Source organism: Anarhichas minor, unplaced genomic scaffold, assembly GCF_050575085.1.
Source record: "Anarhichas minor isolate MPS153535 unplaced genomic scaffold, ASM5057508v1 ptg000007l, whole genome shotgun sequence".
NCBI classification, from domain to species: Eukaryota; Metazoa; Chordata; class Actinopteri; order Perciformes; family Anarhichadidae; genus Anarhichas; species Anarhichas minor.
Genome location: NW_027466453.1, coordinates 10,588,297 through 10,611,737, shown reverse-complemented (window position 1 = coordinate 10,611,737; position 23,441 = coordinate 10,588,297). Strand labels below are relative to the sequence as shown.

The window sequence follows — 23,441 nt, the reverse complement described above, 5'->3', positions numbered from 1 at the left end:
GAACGGAGCGCTGACCTCAACCCTATACAACACCTCTGGGATGAAGGTGTTGTGGTCCGCCAGACCTCATTGCTCTAATGCTTTTGAACTCAATGGGAGCAAATCCCCAACATCATGTGAGCCTGAAACCAGAAGAATGGAGGTCAGCAGATTAATGTTTAATAACCACATATGGAGTATTGTAAGTGCCCACTATACTTTTGGCCATATAGTGTATGTCTCTGATGTCCTCAGAGGATCAAAATGTCTGCGTCAAAAAACTGCCGGAAAAATATTACATATTCATATTATTTTTCAATTTCTATTTCTTTACAGTCTGGAATATGTCAATGATTAGCAACAACATTGATTTTGATGCATTTTATTTTTTTGTGCAGGGAACCATAAACGTAGCATGTATTTGCCCCAAAGGGCAAACATGATAAAATAGCTCAATAGTAAAAAATACAATTTAAAGGACGGGGCTCTAGATTGACAGCCTGATATAACAGAATGCATGATTTTATACTGTAATGGTTGTGGGATCAAACATTGTGTTTTTAATGGGGACATTTTGTCCTTAAGGGTCTGAGTGTCTGTATTTTGGCCACACAGTTTATTACAGGAGCTGAGACTGAACTTCCAAGTAAATCATTTAAAAAAAAAAACTCACACCTTTGCCAAAATGTACGCCATATGATTCAACACAGCCGCAATGATAAAAAAATTAAATTAAAAAGCCAAAACTGTCCCTAGTGAGGCTGAGTACTGAAAGATTTGAGTACTTCTTTCATCACTGCTGAACATTTTATGTTTCAGCAGCCACATAACAACCTACTCTTGTGCAACAGCTCCCCCTGGTGGATGAATATAATAAATCAGTCAAACGTGTCATAACAGAATTGTAACTCCTTCAGTCAATTTAAAAATTTATTTTTTACTTCATAGAAAAACACATAGATCAATGTTGACGATATGAGATAACGATTTACTCCATCTTGGTATCAACATGATCATCGTCCTGTTTACTTTTTCCTCTGACTTCCTGTATGGCCCTCCAGCTGTTCTCCAGACTCCTCCTCAGTTCAGCCAGATCCATCCTGATCTCCTCAAGGAGCTCCAGCTTTGAAAGCTTCCTGTCGATGGATGAGAGCACCTCCTGCTGTCCGGCCTCCTCCTCAACGACAGCCTCCTGCTCTGCGGTGGGACGGACAGGTTCCTGAAATGACCCCATAGTTTGCTCCCAAATCATCTCAAAGTACGAGTCAATGAAGGCTTCCAGCTCCTCCAGGCTGCTGTCGTCCCACTGGTCGATCAGCGCCTGCAGACCTCCGGCCTCACTGAGCCTCCTGAGAGTCCGCCCTCTCAGCGCGGGCTGGCAGAGCGAATGCACGCCGAGGCCATTTTCCTCCACAACCATCCTGTGTTGTGTTTGAGGCACAACCAGAAGCACTGTTGGATGCGTGGACGAGAACAGACGGCGTGCACCGTTCAGTCTCAGGTGAAGATCATCAGTCGGGAGCCAGACGGGCAGATTCACGGTCCACCTGGGTGCTGCTTCACCAGAGAGCATAGAGGCTAAACAGGACAGGAAGCGGTCTCTCTCCAGGATGTTGAGTCCAGTCGGTGCTGTTCTTCCTGCTGGTAGTGCCACTATCTGACTTCCAGGGCCTCCTGAGCGGTTTAGAGATGTTTGAGTGGTGGGATTGGCTGATGCAGTCACTGTAAAGGAGATAATAAAGGCAGATGGATTTCATGTGAGCTGTAAAAATTCCAACTAATTCTTTAATAACTGTCTCCACCCGTCCTAAGATATAAATCTGCTTATCTCCCTGTTACAGATACTACCTCACTGTTAACACCTCAAACCAGTTTAGATGTCATCCCTCCCCGCGTTACACCTGATATGACTTTTCTTATTATAGATTTTTGTATGCGTTGCTTCCTCATATGCTGTTTTGCATAATGCGTATTCTTTCATACTTTGCAGGACATTACTACATGTTTAATAGGCTGCTTTTTTTATTTAGCCTTCCCGTTCTCCATTTTGAAAAACGTTTTTTTAAATATGTGTTGTATTTTATTTATAGTAAATGTTATTTATAGTCATATTTTTATTTATTTAACCTCACATTTAATACATTCAAAAATTGTATCCTGCCACAATACACATTTTGTCAGAACTCTTAATCTAAATCTGAGGGAACAAATGAAACAAATATTTAAGTGTTTGTTTAAAAAGGGCTTAAAGAGACACAGAGGGTGAATACAGGTCGATTCAAAACACAGTGTGATGAAAATAATGTGTCACGTGATCATTAAAACATGTGACATGCTCTAGTGGAAACCCGAAATACAAGAATGAACCTGAAAACGAGCACGACGTGTCCTCTTTAAGTCACGTCTACTTGTGACCCATCGTCAACAGCATATATCTATTACAGATTAACATAATAATACGTGGGGAGGGGGGGGGGGGGTCACGTCTGCCTTTTCCCATTCTGCCTCTCTGTCCCTCCCTTCAGCCCCATGGATTGCTATTCTCCCTCCATCCTCATGGCCTCAGACTCTCCCACCTGTCACCAGCTCACCTGTTCAGGCCCACTCCTTCCCTGCTAGATTGTCAGTGTTGTTCATGCCTTTGTGTTGCAGCCATGTGGACCTGTTGTACCTGATTCTGTTCCCGTTCCTGCTGCGTTGTGACCAGTTCCGGCTCACCGGTGTGAGTGTTCAGACTGCCTTCCTGCTGCCAACCTGTAAGTCTGATCTTGACCTTTACCTCCAGAAAATTTCTCTTATAAACGTGAGTCCTCCTCCAGTTTCCAGACTTCCCCAGTGGTAACAAAACTAGTGACATTTATAATCGATCATGTTCTTATTTCTGTCCTGTTAATTGTCTCATTGTAACCAAACAATTACAAACAACAATCCAGAGTAAACTGCCTCAATCTATCGCGGGGGAAAGAAACATCAGTGCATCATATTTACTTACGGTCATGGGACAGCTGACGCCTGCACCTCGTGATCATCTTTAGATCTTTTTCACACAGCGTCACATCTCGCAAAGGATCCCGTATCCACATGTGATCCCCTCTGTGAAGAATAGCCAGCCTGTCTTCCACCAGCGTCTCCTCGATCATGTCGATCAGGTCGTTAACCTGAGCGCCCTCCCCCCGGTGTTTGTTATCCAAGACGTGATATCTGTTCCCGCACCTCTCGACGAGCCTCTGCAGCGGCTCCCCTTCACTCTCGATGCGCTGCTCGATGCTCGTGTCGCCCAGCCAATCGCCGTGGCTGAACAGGACCGCAGCTCTGCTCCACATCTGGCCTCCTCCCGCCTCCAGCTGTTTCTCCGTGGCCTCCGCGCGGTCAGCGTCGAAGGAGGAGCTCACGTTGACGACCAGGAGGATGACGCTGGACGCCGCGTGGGGGAGGTCAGAGGTCACGGAGAAGCAGCCCGGCGTGTCCAGCACTGCCACCGTCTTGCCGCTGATTGTGGCTCGTTTTTCGGAGCAGGAAGCGGTTTGGGTTTCTGTGTGGAAGCACTGTCTGCCCAGGATGGTGTCCCCACATGAGCTCTTACCTGTTTTCCTGCCGCCAATCAGCACTATTCTCAGTTCCGTAATAGGGTCGAGCTTCTCTGTCGGAAAAAGCAGTTTCACACATCAGACAAACTCTTTCTGGGTGAATTGTGTCCAAAAAATCAAAGCAGAAAAACACCATCTTAACTAACTCACCCAGCCGAGACCTCGCCGTCTTCCTTTGTTTCTCCTTCCTCATCAGTCTCTCCTTGGCTCTCTCCTCCTCTCCCCTCATCTCCCCCTCCAACTCTTCCACCACTTCCCTCTCTATTCCATGATGCCGGCAGCCGTTGCAGCCGGCCAACATTTCCTCAATCTTCCCAATCAGCTCTCGGACTTGAAACCCATCGCCTTTCGTCTTGTTGTTCAGGACGTGATACCTGTTGCCGCATCTCTCAACGAGCCACCGCAGAGGCTCTCCCTCGCTCTCGATGCACTGCTCGGTGGTCGTGCCCCCGAGCCAGTCCCCGAAACTGAACAGCACGATGACGCGACTCCAGATGTGTTCGCCGATCAGCCGGAGGTGCTCCTCCGCTGCCCTCCTGTAGGTTTCGGTGAAGGCTCTGTCCACACGGATCACCAGCAGGAAGACGTGAGGCCCCGGAGGGCAGAGGGACGAACCGAGCACCAGCTCCCTCCGGTCAAAGACGGGACTCTCGCCACAGAAGTAGTTCATCCACCAGCCCGGTGTGTCCACCACGGTCACCTGTCTCCCAAACACCACTCCTTTTCCAGCCAGACACCGGGACGTTCTCCTCGCTCGCTGGCCGCTCTCTCTGCTCAGGATTGTGTTCAGAGTGGAGCTTTTCCCAGAACCCTTCGCTCCCACCAACACAATCCGGAGATAACTTACGGGCCGCAAACTCTCTGAAAGAATGAAGCGGTTTTTTCAGACTTCTATGTTGAATCCATTTCTAGGTAGCAGCGGTTTAATGATTTGAAAGTGAAGAAACCACTCGGTTACAGGAATAGTTCAACATTTGGGGAAATGCACTTGTTCTCTTTCTTGTAGAGCGTTAGATGATCAATGCCACTCTCATATATGTCAGTTCAACATGAGTAAGTTAGCTTAGCTCAGCATAAAGTGTGTAAAATGTGCCAGTTTCCCAAAATGCATATTCCTTAAACAAAGCTATTTGCTTCAAACGTTTTTTAGACTTTAACGTGTAACGAAACATTTCAAAGATAATGATGAACTCGCCTCTCATGAGAGATCTGTGTTCCTTCATTCTCAAAAACCTCTGCCGAGCCCTCTCCTCCACTCTCCTCTTCTCCTCCGCAGTCGCCTGCAAAACGCTTTCCTGCATTTCGAACACTCCGTTTCCCGCGACAACTTTCTGTATCTTCTCCAGCAGCTCGGTGACTTCGGTGTCATCGCCCGAGATAACGCTGTGACACCTCTGACCGCACTTCCCACTGAGCCAGCGGAGGGCCTCTCCCCCCCTCTGTACGAGCTCCTCGGCTCCTGTGCGTTTGGCCCCATCAGCGGAGGCGAAGACGACCATGCAGTGACTCCACACCCTCTCGCCCAGCAGGGCCACGTGCTCCTCCACGGCCCTCCGACGCTTCTCTGAGAAGCCCGAGCTCGCCTTGATTGTGATCAGAAATACATGCGGGCCTGGTGCGCACAGGGAGACGCTGCTTACGATCTCCCTCTTCACCAGCTCAGATGTATCCTGGGAGCTGAAGTCGCACCACCAGCCGGGAGTGTCCACCACCGTGAGCCACCGGCCGGCCACCGCAGCCAGTCTCCTGGAGCACGAGGTCCTCTCTTTGGTGACAAACTCCTCTTTGCCCAGGATTAGGTTCCCCACAGAGCTCTTTCCACAGTTTCTGCCACCGAGGAGGATAATCTTTAACTGTGACGCACAGCCGCCGTCCCCTGACACAGAAACGGAAATGAAAGCACGGAAAAGATTCATATTAAAGCTAAAATCAAATGGATTGATGGAGTCAATTAATCCATTTGTCACTTCACAGGAAATTCAGCATTTTAAAGCAAAAAAAAGTCATCTTATTAAATTTGAATATTTGCTGGTTTCTTTCTCTTTTGTTAGTTAATTAAATAACTTTGAGTTTGAATATATTTGACTGAAAATTTAGCGCCAACTATTTTGATAATCGATCAATCACTTCACAGTCATTCTTTTCAAGCCTCTCAAATGTTTGCTGATTTTCTTTCTGTTTATTATGATAGTAAGTTAAATATCTTTCGAGTTCAAATCATTACATCTTAAATCATATCACACTTTGACAATGATATAGAAATGTCATTATTTCTAGGCTAATTGCTGAAATTAAAATGCACAAAAAATAACAAGATAAGAGTCGAGATAAAAAAAAGTTCAAATAGATCAAATATTAAGAAGACATTTAATATATGACACTTGTACCGACTACATAACTATTACTAAGTAGTTTAAAAATAAAAGTCAACCGTGATAATGCATGTGATACGGTTATTATCAAGAACATCAAGAATTCAAACTTACATGCTGACAGTCTGCTGGTTGCCATGTCACATTCTCTAAAGGCAGGAAGACTTTAAAACAAACAGTTATTCTTATTTCACGTCCGTGTTTCTGTGTTCTCTGTGAAAAATGTGGACAAAGCTTCCCGTTGAAGGAGTGATACTGTCGCAGAAGTTTGTGTTTTATGTGTTTATGAGTCTGAAGGTTGTCTGTGATGAGTGATCAGTCACACATGCAGTGAACCACACCTCCCAGCAGCAGGTCGACAGTCCACAGAACAGAAACACAAGAGTCTGTGCAGCATTTATCATTTACCAAACCCAGACAGATAGTACAGGGTTCTGTACAATCACAGTGTTATCAAGTGAATTTACAATCATTGCATGTGGAAAGAAATAATCAAGATACAGGACTGTAAATATAAGCAGGACTTAAAAACAGTCGTTCGTTCTGGTGAATAATGATAACTGAGCTTTTGCGAGATCCAATTTAATCACGTACTGTACTTATGTATCAATTTGAGGCATATCTTCGACTACCCTACAGTCCAAATGGAAATATTTGACTTCTATAGTTAAAATACTATTTACAGATTAAGATTTTACACAAAAAAACATAAAATAGGATTAGCTGTTGTAGATTAAACCACCAGAATATCCAATAGTGTATAAAATAGTTCAATTTAGCTCTACCTCGACCAACCGCAAGAGTAAAACATGATATGCAATCCTGTAACAGTAACAGGGGCACATTTATCTGCATTAAAAGTACTTTTACTTTATTTATATATATTATATTTATTATTATTATATTTTATATAATTACATACTTTTGGGTTACATATTCGAAGCAAGAGTATTTTTACATTGTAGTATGGCTACCGTCTCTGAACTATGTCAGCTTAAATATGACAACATGACATTTTACATTTACATATCTGCATTTAAAATCCTACCGAAGTAATATTATAGACTATATATCAACAAAATGTACCACAAGTATCGAAGTAAATAAATGTCCCCTGTGACTGATATAATATCATATCTGACATTATTAGTTTGGTAACACGACAAGTTTCATTTCATGGGGTCTTTAACAGTTGTTAGAATTAGTATCAGGAGTTAATCACACACAGTTATTTTCAGTAAACATGGCCGTCATTACGTGTATGGAGCCTCGACGCAAAACGATGATGTGTCATCGGTCACTATTAGACCACCGATAACGACAGTTTGCAAAACATCCTATCAGCCAATTAATCAGCCAGACACTGATGCATTAACATATAGGCAGATTGTATCTGTTGTAGCTACTGGAGGTTCGAGCTAGTTTAGTCCAGTGGTTCCCAATTTAAGATGTGGGGCCCCTCCAGAGGGTCTCAAGATACATCTGAGGGCCCATGAGATGATTGATGAGGGAGGGAGGAAGAAAACGTTCTACTACAAACATTTATATTCATTTGTTTGCTGTGAAATAGGTGATTTTACCTTCATTTGGCTCTCATAGACACCTGGAAGTTATCAAAAGGGCCTCAACTACAAATACATTTTATTTGTAAGAGATCACAAGCCAAAAAGGTCAGGAGCCACTTGATTCATTTTAACAATGTGTTGCATTTATAAGCTTATCGTGTGTTGTTTTCCTTATCTGAAACATTACTAGCAAATGCAGTAGAGTAAAAAGTACAATAAATACGTCTGAAGTGAAGCATTATCCTCAGCTGATGTTACATTAAAAATCCCAGCATGAATTCCTTTACACTGTAAATTAAATCGCCTCCCTTTATTTGGTTCCGGGTTAAACCCCGCCCCGCCGCCCGGCTCCGTGTTACAAAAGCAGCGATCACGCCGGTCCATACACAGCTTTGTACCGTTGAGACAGCCAGCCGAGGAAAACACAGCAACAATGGGGTTGACAGTTAAAGTCGAGTACTGGTAACTACATCTTTTATCACATCCCTTTCTTGTGTACGTTTTAAGCTAACCTGCGTCTGTTTGTGGCCGTTAATCCTCCCGAAGAGACGGCTATTACTACACATTAGCTATTAGCATCATTAGCTCACAGAAACAAGAGGTTTTCTGCTTTTTAAAGTAACGTTGCGGTCGTTTTTCCCCCCCTCGCAGCGGTAAGTGAGGTTATGAACCCCGCTATCGGGAGCTGTACAGCATGGTCAAGCGTGACTTTCCCGATGCGGAGGTGTCTGGCTCCGTGGGAAGACAAGGCGAGTATATCTCATAACGTGATTTCAGCCGAGAGAGCAGGATAACTTAATGATGTCCATTTATTTGTGACTGATCACTATCTTTAATGTGAAGGCGCGCGCGTGTGTTATTCAGGGTAAAGCTCAATCCAAGGGGCGTGAAGGGTGACGTTATCTTATTGCCTTGTCATGTTGCAGGCAGCTTTGAGATTGAACTCAACGGGCAGCTGATCTTCTCCAAGCTCGAGCTGGGGGGGTTCCCAAAAGAGGATGACGTGAGTAAACAGACCCGTTCATGTAAAGTATGTGCACTTAAGTACTGTACTTAAGTTCAGGTGAGAGCTTATTGTACTTTTACTTGAGTGTTTTGTCAACTACACTACTAAATTAATCTGAAAGATTTGGTTTGAGGAGCTTGTTTTTAAAACATTTTTTCAATGCCGTTAAATTACGATAATAACACTCTGCTGTTTATGTTTTTCTCTCCTGCCACACAGGTCTTGGCTGAAATTCAGAACTCCCACGATGGCAAACCTGTAACGAAGATCACCAAAAGCCGTGCACCCTGCGTCATCATGTAAACCCCCCCCCCCCCCTAGTCCTGCACCATCAAGACAGGCGAGTGCAGCTGTGAACTACCAACGCCACCTCTGGTCTACCCCCCCCAACCCTGCTGAAACCAGGCTGGGGTAACACCTTGCTTTATACAAAGCCAACAGAGATGCACTCCGGCCAGTAGCTTCTGTCGCCAGACGTCTCGCTCCCCCTCTCTGTTCTCGTTGTGGTGCTCCAGGCTGTTAATGATTACTGTAGCCTAAAAGCTTAAAGGTTACAGTATGATGAATCCATTCCTGGAAGGGCCTTGTCATAGGAGCTGAGATGGGGAGAAGATGTCGCAGAAGGAATGAAGGGAGTTCACTCTTCCTGCACCCTCTTTGCCTCATATTTCTCTAACTGCCTAATTCTTTTGTTTGTTGCTGCTCTCACATGCAGATACCGGTTTCCACAGAATGATGCAATGATGCACAGAGTCATGCAAAGTAGATGCTGTTATTTTTTTTTTTTTTTGAAGAGAGCCTCTTGTTTCTGCCTCTGCACAGCTCTTTGATGAATAATCGGTTCCAGGATATGATGAATATTTGAAACATTACTGTAAGGGTTATGGATGGTAAAGCAATGTGTGGTCTGTCTATGCAAAATTAAGCTTGCAATAGTGTCTTTGTCTCTCCATTTCAAATTGGAATATTTTAAAACTTCTGTCTGGGGTTTTTTCTACTTTTTTTTTATTTATTTTTTATGAAAAGCTTCTGTATTTTTAACTGTCGGGGACTAGAGCGATCATCACCAGTGCTTCTGAAGACCACCACCCACTGGCCTGTCAGCTCACGCTTAATTAGATGTCTGCTCATTTTCAAATCATCTCAATGTTCACTCAAAACTTTTCGACTTTAAATAAACATACTGTAATAGTTGTTAATGTGCTGCTGTTGTCATTCTTTTATGACGTCAAAGGTGTCTTTTTCTTTCATTTGACCGTATTGTACTATGATTCTATACAGATTCACTAAAGTTATTGTGTAAGAATCTTTTGTTAAGTGCTCTATAATTAGCCTTCTCTTTGTTGGTTAACAGGTTGAGTCTCTTGATGATGTTGGCCAGCAACTGCCAATTATTTTAGTCCACAAGTTGAACACAGTGTCTCTGTTATGTTAGCGGCCCGTGTGGCAACAGTTGGTCGAGTAACGCTGAACATAAACAGTGTTATGTTTAAGTTCCTCTCTCACCAACACACAAGGGACAATTCAGACCCCAAAAAAAAGCACATTTAAGTCGCTCTCTGAGGATTATTTAACAAAAAATATTGAATGACCATTTCAGTGAGACTCATTTGTTATGCTTTCTTACATTTAGTGGCATAGCAATTTAAAAAAATCCTGGTTATGTAGAGCAAGAGTTAAACGATGTATTTGTTTGTGCCACGTTAGTTACACTAAGGGGCGCCAATGTCGACACACTCCCAAACTCAGTATTTAGCCTCTGGCCTCCCCCAAACTCAAAGAACAAAAACTGAAAACAAAAATAAGGCACATGATTCAACTGAAGACGTGTATGCAGCAGTCTGAAAAACCACAGCAAAGCTGGAGGGTGTTCTCAAAATACCTTCTGCCACAAGTTGTTTTGTATAAATTAAATAATAGTTTTACTCAATTTAATTCCGTTCTGTTGAAACTCGGACCGTATATTCATATTTTGCGCAACAAACATGATGAACCACTAAAGTTGTAATTTTACCTGTTTAGCCAACAAAAGTATAAATATAACCTGAACTGAGAAAATTCTCAAATTAATGTATGTCATTTTTTTCTAGACCGAAGGTCGGTGACCATTGAGCACAAAAAATGACATCTAGGAATAAAGAAAATGAGAAGCACTGGTCAATAACAGCAGTTATACAGTACGAGTCTAGAAAAAGTTTGAATAATAGTGTCGCTGGTTTAGTTGAAGTAAAGCCACAATGACCCACACTGCATGTTGTTCTTGTTGAAGGATAGTTTAGTGTCGCCCACTGTGATGAGGTGGGTCACTGGTGCCGGCTCTGGCCCTCAGTGATAACTCACACCGGCCTGCTTGTTCTAGCACTGATAGAGCCGGTCTCTGCTGCCTCACTTAGTGTGCCAATTAGAGCTTTGAAAATGGACAGTTGTGTAATTATGTGACTTTTAAAACCTCCTATTAAAGGGTTACGCAAAACATGTGTTTCGTATTTTAAATTTGTGTTGATCGCTGTGAAAAAAAAGCCACATTAAATCTACTGTTATTCAATATTGTACAACAATAAAACTTGCAGTGAATGAGGAAACGCTTGTTATATTCGCTCTATAGCCATATGAACATGGTGTTTTGACATTGTTCGACAATGGCATTTTAAATATGACCCCTCAGCGTTACCGTAATCAGCTACATGATGTATTTCAGTCTCTTAGGTTTCCTTTTTTCATAATAGTCAAAATCACATTTCACCCACATGCCTGGTGTTTATGTTATAGATGCTTCATGTTAATCCCCTTTTAAACTAGATTGTTATGAGGAACCCAACACATTATATTGTCTGTTCTTTTAGACATTTTTAAAACTAAATTTCAAACTCTTTTTAGCTCAATTTGCTATTGTCTGCTTTACTTTCCACAAATAATGCATTCAGACTACAGATTATGAACATTTCTGTCAGGTAGAAAATGTCGCTTTGACGACTGGGAGTGTCTGTATGCTGTATGTTGAGACACATGGATGCAGCTGATAGCTTCTACACAGTGGTGATAACAGGCCTGAGTCTTCAGCTGGGGGCCCCATTGTCATGTGTTTGTATGTATTTCCACTGTAGTCTCTTTGATCCCCTGACTTTTCATTCATCCGAAGTAAACTGTGCCGCTTTCTTTTTTTTAATCGGACGGCGCATCTTTCCTGTGATTACTTTATGTCGTCAAGGAAAGCATCCCTAACAAACAACGTTAACATGTCAATTCCTTCCTGCATTCCTTATTAGTTTCAGGACTTATGAAGTCAAGCGTTACCTTTTCTCGTCTTGACATCGAACCCGTGACTCAGACTTACCCGGAAAGTATCATCTGCCAGAGATGACAAAAGGGTTTCCCCCGTTGTGACAATGAACCGTCTTATTCTTATCGAATGCCACGTGACTTGAACGAGATCTCCACACAACGGACTTGTTCATGTTAAATCACCCGATAGCCTATAGCTGTGAAATACATAAGACTACATGCATTTTACAAACAGGCACATGGTCTTTGTCGAGATCGGAGGCTGAAATCTGTTATTTCACAGACAGGATAGAGGCTTTTGTCTGTCGGAGACCTTGAGAGATAATCCTAAATCTCATCATACATCATACAAGGACTACCCAATAAACTACCGTCAGAGACAACCATTTTAGCAAAAATATGAACTTGTGTCTTCTCGAAACATAATCAGTTATGTAATTAATGTGACGTGAAAAGAAGATGGCTATCATTTAAGGAAAGTCTGTCTCCTTTTATTGCTATTGTGATTATTGTTGTATTCTCTTGCTCATGCTGCTTAATGGCATCAAATCGTATTGAGGACAGAATGAGGTTATATAACCGCCACTGCTGCCTGAAACTCCCTCATGTTTTATACCGGTTCAATTGAAAGTATTTTACTTTTTCATTTTCTTACTTGTTCACATCCACTTGTGAAAAGGACAAGAACCGGTGCAAGGTGTGTTTTGCCAATTTGTTTGCTATTTATGGCCAAACATAAAGATCTCTTGCACAGTTTGATACTGAACAAGTCCTCAAAAAGACATTTGAGATTATCAGTGACCCCTCACTGAAAAGCTGTAGCAAGATTAAATCAGTGATATTAACAATAAAGAAAATACGTTTGTATCTTTACCATATGAAAATATCTACTTTGAAGTTAATCTGCATTTGTTCAAAACAAAATAAATTGTAATTTTTTTCCCATAACAAGATGAATTTATGTAACAATGTTTTATTTTATCTGTTCCAGTATAATTGTGAAGTGGAAGGAGCCGGTGGAAGAAGTAAGCCATGAGTAACACATTCAGTACTGAGTGGATGACATCAGGTCTTTCACAATCTAACTCAGCCATGAGTCGGTGGATGACATTTTACTGGCAGTATAACCTGTCATGAATCAAAGTTTGGGTGCCAAAGATGGATGCCTCAACCACTTTACCACTGAAATGATGAGCACTGTAGCAACAACTTCTTAAGTGTGGTTTAAAAATCATTGTGAAATCCTGGTTTTGCAACCCTGACCCTTTTGACTTTACTTGCAAATGTGTCTTTTACTTACAGAAAAATATTTATCTTTATATTTATAATATAATATTTAGTCTTCATACAAAGACTAGGTTTGTTTGATCTACATAATAATGTGATGCAAAGATTTACCTTAATTTTATAGGGAAGATTAAGCAGGATATTTTTTATTAGTACACACACAACTACTTTAGGTTAATGCCATCTTTCATTGATGGCTGCAATGAAAAACAGTTGGGTCCCCCCCCCCCCCCCCCCCCCCCCGGGGAATCCCCAGTACGTACACAACATGACGTACTAAGGTGATGTCCTCTTGATGCTGTATGTGGATACTGTGCCCTCTTTGCCCCATGTGTGCCCCTCAGACCGGATGAGGCCTGCTGGTCCGAACAGGTTTCTCTTTGATGACTGTACAGGCTCAGACTGGTTCATGCTGGGAGGGCGGAGCGGGCAAACTAGGGTTGGGATATCCCTGACCCAAGGTGTCCCTGGCCGATAGGGCCGACAGGCCTTATCTCTCCCACCCAGAGGGGTTGAGGGGTACAGCGCTTCTTAGGGTCTACGTAGTTTCATATGGGTGTTCCCGCTGCTCGCATTCTCTCTCTGCACTCGTCTTTTTCGTTTGTCCTGGGTCAGTTTATCACCGGACTCGCCAAGGCTGACAGAGCAGAGATCGTTCTGTTTCCAGTGCTGGAGACCAGGTGGGAGCACCTGCATGCAGGTAAGGGTGTGGCCTCCTCTGGACAGGGGTCTGGCACACTTTGTGGGGTCAAACTGGATGTCTATCTGAATGTACCTTGAGAGGAGAGGAAATATTCTAACCTTTAATGTTCCTGTCATTCATGTAAGATAAGGGCGGGAGTTCAAATGAAATTATTTTCTTGGAGAATATTTACTAACCAAGACGTTTTCTGTAAAGACAATTCAAGCACTTTTAACTAATTTGAGGGCAATGTCAAGTGGGATTATCATCTTTGGACTTTTATAATTTGTTGTACAAATATTACATCCACCTAATCTGGCTTTGTGCTAAACTGCTGAGAAATATTTTCAACAGCAAAAAAAAACAGGGCTTGTTCAGTTTGTGAAATTGAAATTCAATCCGTTAAAAACAGCAAACAATGTTAAATGGTTGTGTATTGTGAGTATTCCTGTCTAAATGTAACCGTTTTTGTGGGACTTGCTGTTACAGTAGCAGCATTTAACGTTTTTCGCTGTACTTTTCGGGGAACAGGGGTGTCTGGTTGAAGAAGGGCGTAACCCAAAGATAAGGCTATGTGCGTCTTCTATTTAAACCATAACGAAGGTCTCATTCTCAACGGCTGGCTGACTATCTGTCCTGAGTGGTAGATGGAGGTAATCCTCGTCAAAGCAGGCCTTATTGGTCTCTGTAGTGGCTGAGCCAATTTGACAAAAGAACAATGGTACTTTTATCATGATTGATAAAATAATATCATAGAAGTTAATCACAAAGTATCTGCTTTGGATGCTGTAGATGCACCTGACTCACAAATCACCAGTACCATTTACTTTAATGGTCACCGCTGAGTCATTGGTTGGGTTACTTGTTTTTTTAAATGATTGTTAATTGTTGTTTTTTTGTCTTAGGGAATGCATAAAAGTACCTGAGAGATCAACATCTGAAAAACATCAATGGAAAACCATTTCAGTTTTGAGGTTTGTCTTGATTTCCTTTAACATCAAAGAGTGTAAAGAGTCAGTACAACACTTAGCATAACAGTTGTTACAATTTTATATATATCACAGAGGAGGAGACTATGGAGTTTGATGTGTTCAATAAATCTAAGCAGCAATATTCGTTTCCCTTTTAGCGTTCTATTCTCATCCAACTTCCTTTCATTCATTCTTCTACTACTATCCTCTCGTCTAGGGCAGTGACATGTCCTATGAAGACAATGACTCAGCCTTTCCCACTCCAGTGAGACTGTGAGTCATTCCTCTCATTTGGCCTCTCTGTTTCAGCAGTACTTTACACTTTATGTACATGTACTATAAATGTGCTGCATCCTGTTCCTGGTAAGACAAAGGTGTTGGGTCTCACTGTGCATGTCAGGCAGTGCTTTCAAGATGTGTACCACCCAAAAGATAGTCCCTCCCATCAAGAGGTTATATGACTTTGTGTAAAAGGGGTCTCATGTAGTGGTGAACCCACAGAGAATCAGTTCTCCCGAGCTCTGTGGAGCATCTTAGCCTCTTTTGGCTCGTTGTTTTAGTTTTATAAACTGTAACTTTGATGTTTTGATTTTTTTAAGTGAAAAAGCTCTAATAAATCCATTTCCCAGCACTAAACAAACTAGCTCATGAACGTGGTGGTGCACGTAACAGCTAAAGAGTCAGATATTTCCCTCAGGGTTCAGGAGTTGGTTGAGACCAAACCAGAGGTAAAAAAGAGTGAATATCAGATGACCCGAAATACAAATTAAAATGAAAGCTATAGTGTCAGCTGAGTGTGTAGATAGCTAACTGTTAATAGTAAATAGATAAGTGTTAACTGCCAACACGTTCACCATAATAACCTAAATCTTGTTTGCACTGCCCCCAAGTGGCCAAAAAAACTCAATAAATGAAGGTTGACATGAAAGATTATTTTAAAAAATGTCGTAAGGGGTTAATAACTTCCCCCTGATGTAAAAGCAGCAGCAGGGGCTTTATACTCAAGGGAGAGTTTGGTAAATGGTAAACATTCCTGAGAGCATAAACTCAGGACCTAAAACCCGGAAATCCAAGCAGTGAATGATAAGAAATATGTTGAGCAGTCTTGCCCTCTTGTGGCAACAACAGAATAGCACTAACAGCTGAATTTCACAGCTATGGAGAACTTGTTCAGTATTAACTGAGACCCCAACCTGGTGGATGTTAAGCCATTTGCTATCAACAATTACATGCTTTAAAGTCCATTTAACTTAGAGACACAATTATGGAAGTGCATTTTCCAAAATGTCCTTTCCCAGGTGAGACTTTAGGGGGTATATTGATGAGAAGCACTCGTGCTCATCGTTAGTCTACATTGATGTTTCTGTTTCTCCACACCACCAGGACTCCACCGGGCCAGAGCGGCATCTATGACCTGGAGGGGGGGAGGCAGGAAGAGCAGGTGGAGGAGAATGAGCCAACTATGGCGGCCATCTACATCCCCAGTGATTCAGAGGGTAGGTTACACTCACAGGCCACGCAGCTGTTGGCAATGTCTTATATCTGTACACAAATCCCCTTTCACGTACATTTACTGAAGTTCAAATTCAAGGTACTTGTACTCCATCTCTACGCCACTACATCTTAGAGGCAAATATTGTACTTTGTACTCTTTTACTTTTTATTTTCAGCGTTGCAAATTACTAACTTTTACGTAAATCAGGTTTTAAATGTATGACTTTTACTTGTAGTTGACAGTTTACTACTTTGACTTCAGTAAAAATACTTCTCCACAAACTTCTTTATTTCAGCTTATCTGAACCGGAACACCAATGCCACCACAAGAGGGGATGCTCAAGTTAGTCGTCATTGTTCATATTTACCTTCATTAATGTAAATCAACATTATCCAGCGGTGTGTTTATTAACTAACCACATTGCCTTACCACAGGCCTATGTGGAGCTGAATGAGCTCCAGGGTAACGTCTGGCAGGAGACTGGCCGCTGGGTGGGCTACGAGGAGAACCTTAACCCCGCCACCGGAAAATGGGGTCATTCTCATGTCTCCCATCTCACCTTCAAGAGCCTCATCCAGCTCCGCAAGGCCATGAGCACAGGTGCATTTGGAGACTCTGATGAAACGGAAATCTATGCATACAATAGGATAAAATCAAACTTGTTTTAATGTGATGAATTTGACAATTAAAAGAACCTCAAATGTACTCAGGTGCCGTCATCCTCGACCTGAATGCCAACAGTCTATCTACCATAGCTGAGAAGGTGGCTGATGAGCTGCTGGACAAGGATGAGATTCGCGCCAGTGATCGGGACGGCCTGCTGAGAGCGCTCCTCATGAGACGCAGGTAACCCCACGGAGCCACTATTTATTTCTACAAGATGTGATTCATAAAAATGTTCGCAGCATACACTTTATTCTCCTTTTATTTGTCCTTCCAGTCAGTCCGAGGGGCCTATGATTACTGCCTCTGGAGACATTGAGATGCAGACCTTTTCTGTATCCAAGAAGGTACACATTTAGGTTTTTTTTACACCGTTTTATCATTTAGTCAATCATCAATATCATATTAATTTATTGACATAACATTATTCTTGCAGAGAGACACCTCTGACAATGTGGAGGCCTCAATTGTCCTCTCAGGTACGTTCATGTAATTCAGATGGAGTTATGTGTCTCCACGTGTGGTTCTTGGAGCAGATATGGCTAAAAGAGAGTGTTTTTTCGACAGGTGTCCTGGAAACCCTGGAGAAACCTGTGACGGCCTTTGTGAGGTTAAGTGACTCTGTGGTGATGAACTCCTCCCTGGAGTCTCCTGTCCCTGTTCGCTTCGTCTTCGTGCTGGTGGGCCCCAGCCAGACCGGGGTAGACTACAGTGAAAGTGGCCGTGCCATGGGTGCTCTGATGGCCGACTGGGTGAGAGAGAAGAGAGAGTAGTGAGAGAGGAAAATAATTACTCAGCAGCTAGTAGCCTTTTAGAACATTAGCATTTTTTGTTTGTTTGGTGCAGCTGAGTAAACGCTTTCTGCTCTCACAGGTGTTTTGTCTGGAGGCCTTCTTGGCCCAGAATGACAAAGATCTGACCAACGCCATCGCTGACTTCATGGACTGCAGCATTGTGATCCCTCCCACTGAGATCCAAGACAAGGAAATGCTTGAGCCAATCATCAATTTCCAGAAGAAGATGCTGCGTGAGAGACTCCGTCCCATCGACACCCGTCTTGCCTTTGGTGAGAGGGTCAAAGGTCAGCATAGTTCCCAAAATGTCAGACTATTCCTCTACACATTTTCATTTCTTCACAACAACTGTTGCCTAACTGCACACCTTTTAACTGCAATACAATTTTTACATTAGTCCCAACCCTTTGTTCCTTACACATGACATGACACAAGGCATTAAAAAGAATGAGGGTGATGTTTTTTTCCCCAGTAATTGCTAAAATAAGTAGATAACAAAAATATTGTATCCACTTCAGGTACATGATAGAGAGGAGACCTGAGTAACAGGGGTTAGAGGGAGGGGGGGCACATTTTTCTTGCAAAAGGAACCAACAAGGTTTTGTGGGAAATGTGGTCTAAATTTTGAGAATATTAGCTGTACCATTGGTACATATAGCACCTTTAAATTGTATTCACCTGTGCATATAAAACATTGAACTGGACAAACAGACAAATGAAGCCTTTGCTGGAGACATTAGGAAAACACTTCCACAACAAGAAAAAGAAAAAAAGGCAGATTTAGTGTCATCACTATTAATGTCAGTCGGATTTGTTTGTCCAGTGGAGAAACCTCCAGAGGAGCCTCGGGAGGACCCTCTGGCCCGTACAGGCTATCCCTTCGGTGGGATGGTGAAGGACCTGAAGCGCCGTTACCGCCACTACATCAGCGACTACACCGATGCTCTGAACCCTCAGGTCCTCGCTGCCGTCATCTTCATCTACTTCGCTGCCCTGTCCCCAGCCATCACTTTTGGAGGGCTTCTGGGTAAAAGAGAGACCCGGATAGAGAGATGTGTCTGATTTCTGAGGCTCAATTATTTTGCAGTAGTTAACTGACTCTTTAATAGTATTATTAATTCTCTCTGATGTCTGACTCTAGCTGACAAAACAGAAAAATTGATGGGCGTGTCAGAGCTCATGGTCTCCACCAGCATCCAGGGTGTCATCTTCTGTCTCATCGCCGCTCAGCCGGTCCTCATCATCGGCTTCTCTGGACCTCTGCTGGTGTTTGAGGAAGCTTTTTACTCTGTACGTATGAGTCGTCTCCTGAAATCAATCTTTCATTAGCTATTTTTTTCTTCATTATCATCTATTTTGCTTTCTTCATTCCATACTAGTTCTGCAAGGCCCAGAACATTGAGTACATCGTGGGCCGTATCTGGGTGGGGATGTGGCTGATAGTGATCGTGGTCATCATCGTGGCCGTGGAAGGCAGCTTCCTGGTCAGATTCATCTCCCGCTTCACTCAGGAAATCTTCTCCATCCTCATCTCTCTCATCTTCATCTATGAGACGTTCAGTAAACTCATCAAGGTTTCCTCACCTCATCCTCTTCCGACACCATTTCCCCGCGATCGCCTCATGTGTTGTGTCTCATTTTGCTTCCTCTGACTTCTCATCTCCTTTTGCTCAGATCTTCAAAACCCACCCTCTGATTCTGAACTACGATCATCTGAACATCTCGATGGACAACCCCTTCCACCCGGTCACCGAAGAGCACCATGTGGTCGATCACGAAGGCAACATCACCTTACACGAGAGGGAGATTGAAAGGGCCTACCCCAACACTGCCTTGCTGTCTATGTGCCTGATGTTCGGTTGCTTCTTCATTGCGTACTTCCTCCGCCATTTCAAGAATGGTCACTACTTCCCCGGCCCGGTAAGATCAACTTTCTATGTCCAGAGATTGTGACGTTTTGAAAAGACGTTGTAGGTTCTGTGACTTTGACCATGGTGTACCCTGCTGTCTCACTAGATCCGGCGTTTGATCGGAGACTTTGGTGTCCCCATTGCTATTTTCATCATGATTGCTGTGGACATTTGCATTGAGGATGCTTACACCCAGGTAAGAGTTGCGTCGTGGTGAGTTGAGTCATCTTAAATACGATCTAACAAACAACAACAAAAATCATAAGCCTCACATCATGTGCAAAATGTTTTGCAGCTACAGCGAAGGCAATTGACAAAATAAAGAAGTGTAACTATTAAGATGGCACATTTAAGATGTCATTACAGTCAAAAATGGTAATTTCCACCTCGGGGCCTGGTAGGTCTTCTATTTCAAAAGATCTGATTTCCTTCAAATGTTTTACTTTTTTTATCTTAACAAAAATACCTTTTGCACTCAAGTTTATGATGCACTCATACACGATAGATGTTTGGGTTATTTTTAGGCCCTTTTCCTGAACAACCAAAATTCCATATGAGCCTATACTTTTTTATAATTGATGACAAATAAACTTGAACCTTAAGTCGTTCATATTTAAGAAAACGGTGGATTGTGGTATTCCTTGCGTTTCACATAATATACATCGGTGTCCAGATCTTGACTATGGATAACATAACATACCTTGTGGATTGATGTGATATAATCCAGGACACACTGGAAAATAAAAATGTTCTAATCGCCTACATTCATTTGACTCTACTAATCAAAGTGTTTACGAGGAATTTATTGGCATGTCTGTCTAAAAATATTTGTAAAATGCACGTTCTTACCTGTAAGAGTAAAGTTCATGTTCCTGGTTACAGTCTTCTTAAAGTTCTGTCCCTCTGAAATGTGACTAAACTCAAAGTATGTTCAGAAAGTAATTTTAGTATTGATGCAGAACATTTCTACGCTTATTTATCTTTCTGTGGTCTCTTGGTGGTAAATGAGCTGAATGAAAAGCATCCTCTCCTCTTGTAGAAACTGGTTGTGCCAAAAGGCATTCAGGTGACCAACCCCAAAGTCAGAGGCTGGTTCATCAACCCCATGGGAGAGAAGAAGCCCTTCCCCACCTGGATGATGGCCGCCAGCTGTGTACCAGCACTGCTAGTCTTCATCCTCATCTTCCTGGAGTCCCAGATTACGACGTGAGTGACACACTGAATAATGGCATTCAGTCTGCAACATCATGTGAAGCTAATGATTTTCTGTTGTTGTCTGATTGTCAGGCTGATTGTGAGCAAACCTGAAAGGAAGATGGTGAAGGGGTCCGGTTTTCATTTCGATCTGCTCATCCTGGTCACCATGGGGGGCCTCTCCTCTTTCTTCGGGGTGCCCTGGCTGAGCGCTGCCACTGTGCGATCCGTCACCCACGCCAATGCTCTCACCGTCATGAGCAAGGGCCCGAAACCAGAGATCGAGAAGGTGCTCGAGCAGAGGATCAGTGGCATCCTTGTGGCCATCATGGTTGGTAGGTGCTGCCATCTACAGTGCCGGTGCAGACACAGCAGGCTAAGGTTAAACTAGCATTTTCCTTTAACAATCATTCACTTTCTATGGATTCCAGGTGCTTCTATTTTCATGGAGCCTCTTCTGAAGATGATTCCTATGACAGCCTTGTTCGGTATCTTCCTCTACATGGGTATCACCTCTCTGAGTGGAATCCAGATGTGGGACAGGATGCTTCTGCTGATCACACCAAAGAAATACCATCCCGCTGATGCCTACGCCACCAAGGTACGCAGCCTCCTCAAATACATTCCAAGATGTGGAAGAGCCTTATGTCTGAAAATGCAGTTTCATATATCTGCAAGTAGTTGTGCACTATATTGCTGTAAAGACTAAAACAGATATACACAATAGTTTGCATATAGAGTTTGAATATTAAGCTTATCTTCATGATTATGAGTCTTTTTTAGGTCATTTTGTGTGTCTTTGCAGTTGTTTAGCTTTCCAACCAGACAGTCACTTCGAACAAAGGCTCTGGCCCAGGGCCCCCCTGACTCCTTGAAACCCAATCCTTCCACGCACAAGACTGTTACACTTATAATTCAGCATTCTTTAGCCCATGACAATCTGCCTGTAAATCATCCTAACGTAAATTAGCATTTACACATTTCTTTGGCTTCGTGTTCCCCTGTTAACGCTCTCGTCTGCTGACATTTGTGCAGGTGAAGACATGGCGGATGCATCTCTTCACTCTGATCCAGCTCATGTGCCTGGGTGTCCTGTGGGTGGTGAAGAGTAGTCCCTTCTCTCTGGCGCTGCCTTTTGTTCTCATCCTCACCATCCCTCTGCGCATTTTCATGACCGGCACGCTCTTCTCTGCCACGGAAATGAAATGCGTAAGTACCTGCATGCATAATTTATTACAATCTCAGGCACACAGTATCGGGTTGTTTGAGGTGTAGGGTTCACTGTTGCAACTGGATGTGTTTGTGTTGCAGCTGGATGCAGATGATGGCAAAGTGACGTTTGAGGAGGAACCTGGGGTGGATGTGTACGATGAGTCCCCACTGCCATAAACAACACCGTATCATTAATGTTTCATTCACAGTGAAACTTTCAAATGCACTCAATGCTTGACTGACAGTAATTATATGAACATTTAATATCAGGTGCTTTTAAAATTGTTAATGACTTTATTAACAACAATTATAGTTTTGAAACTTTTCTGTTCTGTTATTATTATTTATCTCCAAAGGAAAAATACCTTTCTAGAATTCATACGTTAGACTTAACAATAGAGTTATCTTATGAGCCAGGAAAAAACATTTGATTTCTTTGAATGCAAAGTATTTTCCCTTAAGACCTGAGGTAAATCAATTTATAATATCCTTTTTTTTCTTTTAGTGCATAACTACAGCATAGCTTTTAAGTGACTACCAGTGCTGCCGTATTGTAAATCTGCCCATGTTATAATAATATGATTCAACCTAACTTAATGTTTGCTATTTAAGTAAAGCAAATCTGATCTATTCACACTCTATTTACACACACACACACACACACACACACAAACAAAAGTCGTGAATTTGAATATGATTGAACACCAGCCTTTGTCCCATACAGTAGCCTATTCCAAAAAAATGTTTTAAATTGTGTTACTTGAGTTTGCCTTATTTGATATATCTGATGTGTATAGAAATATGTGTTATGCACTTACATCTAATTTTAAGTGTGTAATTGCTTTCAATTATATAATGGGATGAGCAGTAATAGGTAGATAATTGATGATGAGGTATAATCGTTTGAGCTGATTGTTGTTCTGATGATATAATCAGGGGAAACCGTATTTGTAAATGTGTCTTATTATGGCTGTTCATGTGTTTGTGTGCTTGAAACACTGTACATGCTTGATTGGATTGGATGAATTTTCACTTTATTAAAAATAAAAACATCCATTGAGTGCTTTTTTTTATTAATGCATTGGGAATTACAATAGTTCACATTACTTCAGACCTCCCTTATATCATTTCATCCTCCAATTAGCAGGAGTGGGGTGTTCACTTGGACCAAGAGGCCGGCCCATAGAGACAGAATAGATATTTTATTTCTATGGGCCTGCCACTCAGCTACATGCTGCGTTCAAGTTTATCCAGTAAACTCCACTTTCTCAAAACTCCTACTTGGAAAACACCATAGACATGGCTGTAAATACTTTTATCCTGAAATAAGAAATGAATGTTCATGGACAAGAAAACTCAGATGTACATTTTTTTAATTATCTTTTATTTAAATCAGATGTGATCAAGTCTAGATTCAGCATTAAAAAAACTAACCGAGAAGG

The 23,441-nt window shown here is 42.3% G+C and overlaps 3 protein-coding genes across 8 annotated transcripts; 2 read left to right on the top strand and 1 right to left on the bottom strand.

Annotated features, from left to right (window-relative positions):
* Positions 1-345: 345 nt before the first annotated feature.
* Positions 346-10,492, bottom strand: LOC142944695 (uncharacterized). 3 transcript variants are annotated; one of them, XM_076085753.1, is made up of 5 exons: positions 6,053-10,492; positions 4,762-5,442; positions 3,717-4,427; positions 2,972-3,619; positions 346-1,701 (listed from the first exon to the last, which is right to left on the bottom strand). In XM_076085753.1, the coding sequence occupies exons 1-5, from the start codon at positions 6,075-6,077 to the stop codon at positions 968-970; spliced, it is 2,799 nt and encodes a 932-aa protein (XP_075941868.1). In that variant the 5' UTR covers positions 6,078-10,492; the 3' UTR covers positions 346-967. The 3 variants fall into 3 exon arrangements, with proteins under 3 accessions (XP_075941868.1, XP_075941867.1, XP_075941869.1); XM_076085752.1 differs by lacking the exon at positions 6,053-10,492 and having other exon boundaries at positions 4,762-5,696; XM_076085754.1 differs by lacking the exon at positions 6,053-10,492 and having other exon boundaries at positions 4,800-5,178.
* LOC142944697 (migration and invasion enhancer 1-like) lies at positions 2,455-9,703 on the top strand. Of its 2 annotated transcripts, XM_076085756.1 has the most exons (4): positions 7,010-7,965; positions 8,155-8,252; positions 8,430-8,506; positions 8,729-9,703. In XM_076085756.1, exons 1-4 carry the CDS (start codon positions 7,937-7,939, stop codon positions 8,810-8,812), a joined length of 288 nt encoding a protein of 95 aa, XP_075941871.1. In that variant the 5' UTR covers positions 7,010-7,936; the 3' UTR covers positions 8,813-9,703. The 2 variants fall into 2 exon arrangements, with proteins under 2 accessions (XP_075941873.1, XP_075941871.1); XM_076085758.1 differs by lacking the exons at positions 7,010-7,965; positions 8,155-8,252 and adding an exon at positions 2,455-2,735.
* Positions 10,493-13,624: 3,132 nt separating the features above from the next.
* slc4a1a (solute carrier family 4 member 1a (Diego blood group)) lies at positions 13,625-23,053 on the top strand. Of its 3 annotated transcripts, none has more exons than XM_076085734.1 (21): positions 13,625-13,778; positions 14,666-14,734; positions 14,949-15,004; positions 16,115-16,227; positions 16,522-16,568; positions 16,661-16,826; positions 16,937-17,072; positions 17,167-17,236; positions 17,326-17,368; positions 17,457-17,641; positions 17,763-17,970; positions 18,507-18,710; positions 18,825-18,973; positions 19,063-19,257; positions 19,358-19,603; positions 19,700-19,789; positions 20,633-20,799; positions 20,881-21,122; positions 21,219-21,388; positions 21,823-21,996; positions 22,099-23,053. In XM_076085734.1, the coding sequence occupies exons 2-21, from the start codon at positions 14,711-14,713 to the stop codon at positions 22,174-22,176; spliced, it is 2,763 nt and encodes a 920-aa protein (XP_075941849.1). In that variant the 5' UTR covers positions 13,625-13,778; positions 14,666-14,710; the 3' UTR covers positions 22,177-23,053. The 3 variants fall into 3 exon arrangements, with proteins under 3 accessions (XP_075941849.1, XP_075941851.1, XP_075941850.1); XM_076085736.1 differs by lacking the exon at positions 13,625-13,778 and adding an exon at positions 14,380-14,413; XM_076085735.1 differs by lacking the exon at positions 13,625-13,778 and adding an exon at positions 14,406-14,481.
* Positions 23,054-23,441: the final 388 nt, after the last annotated feature.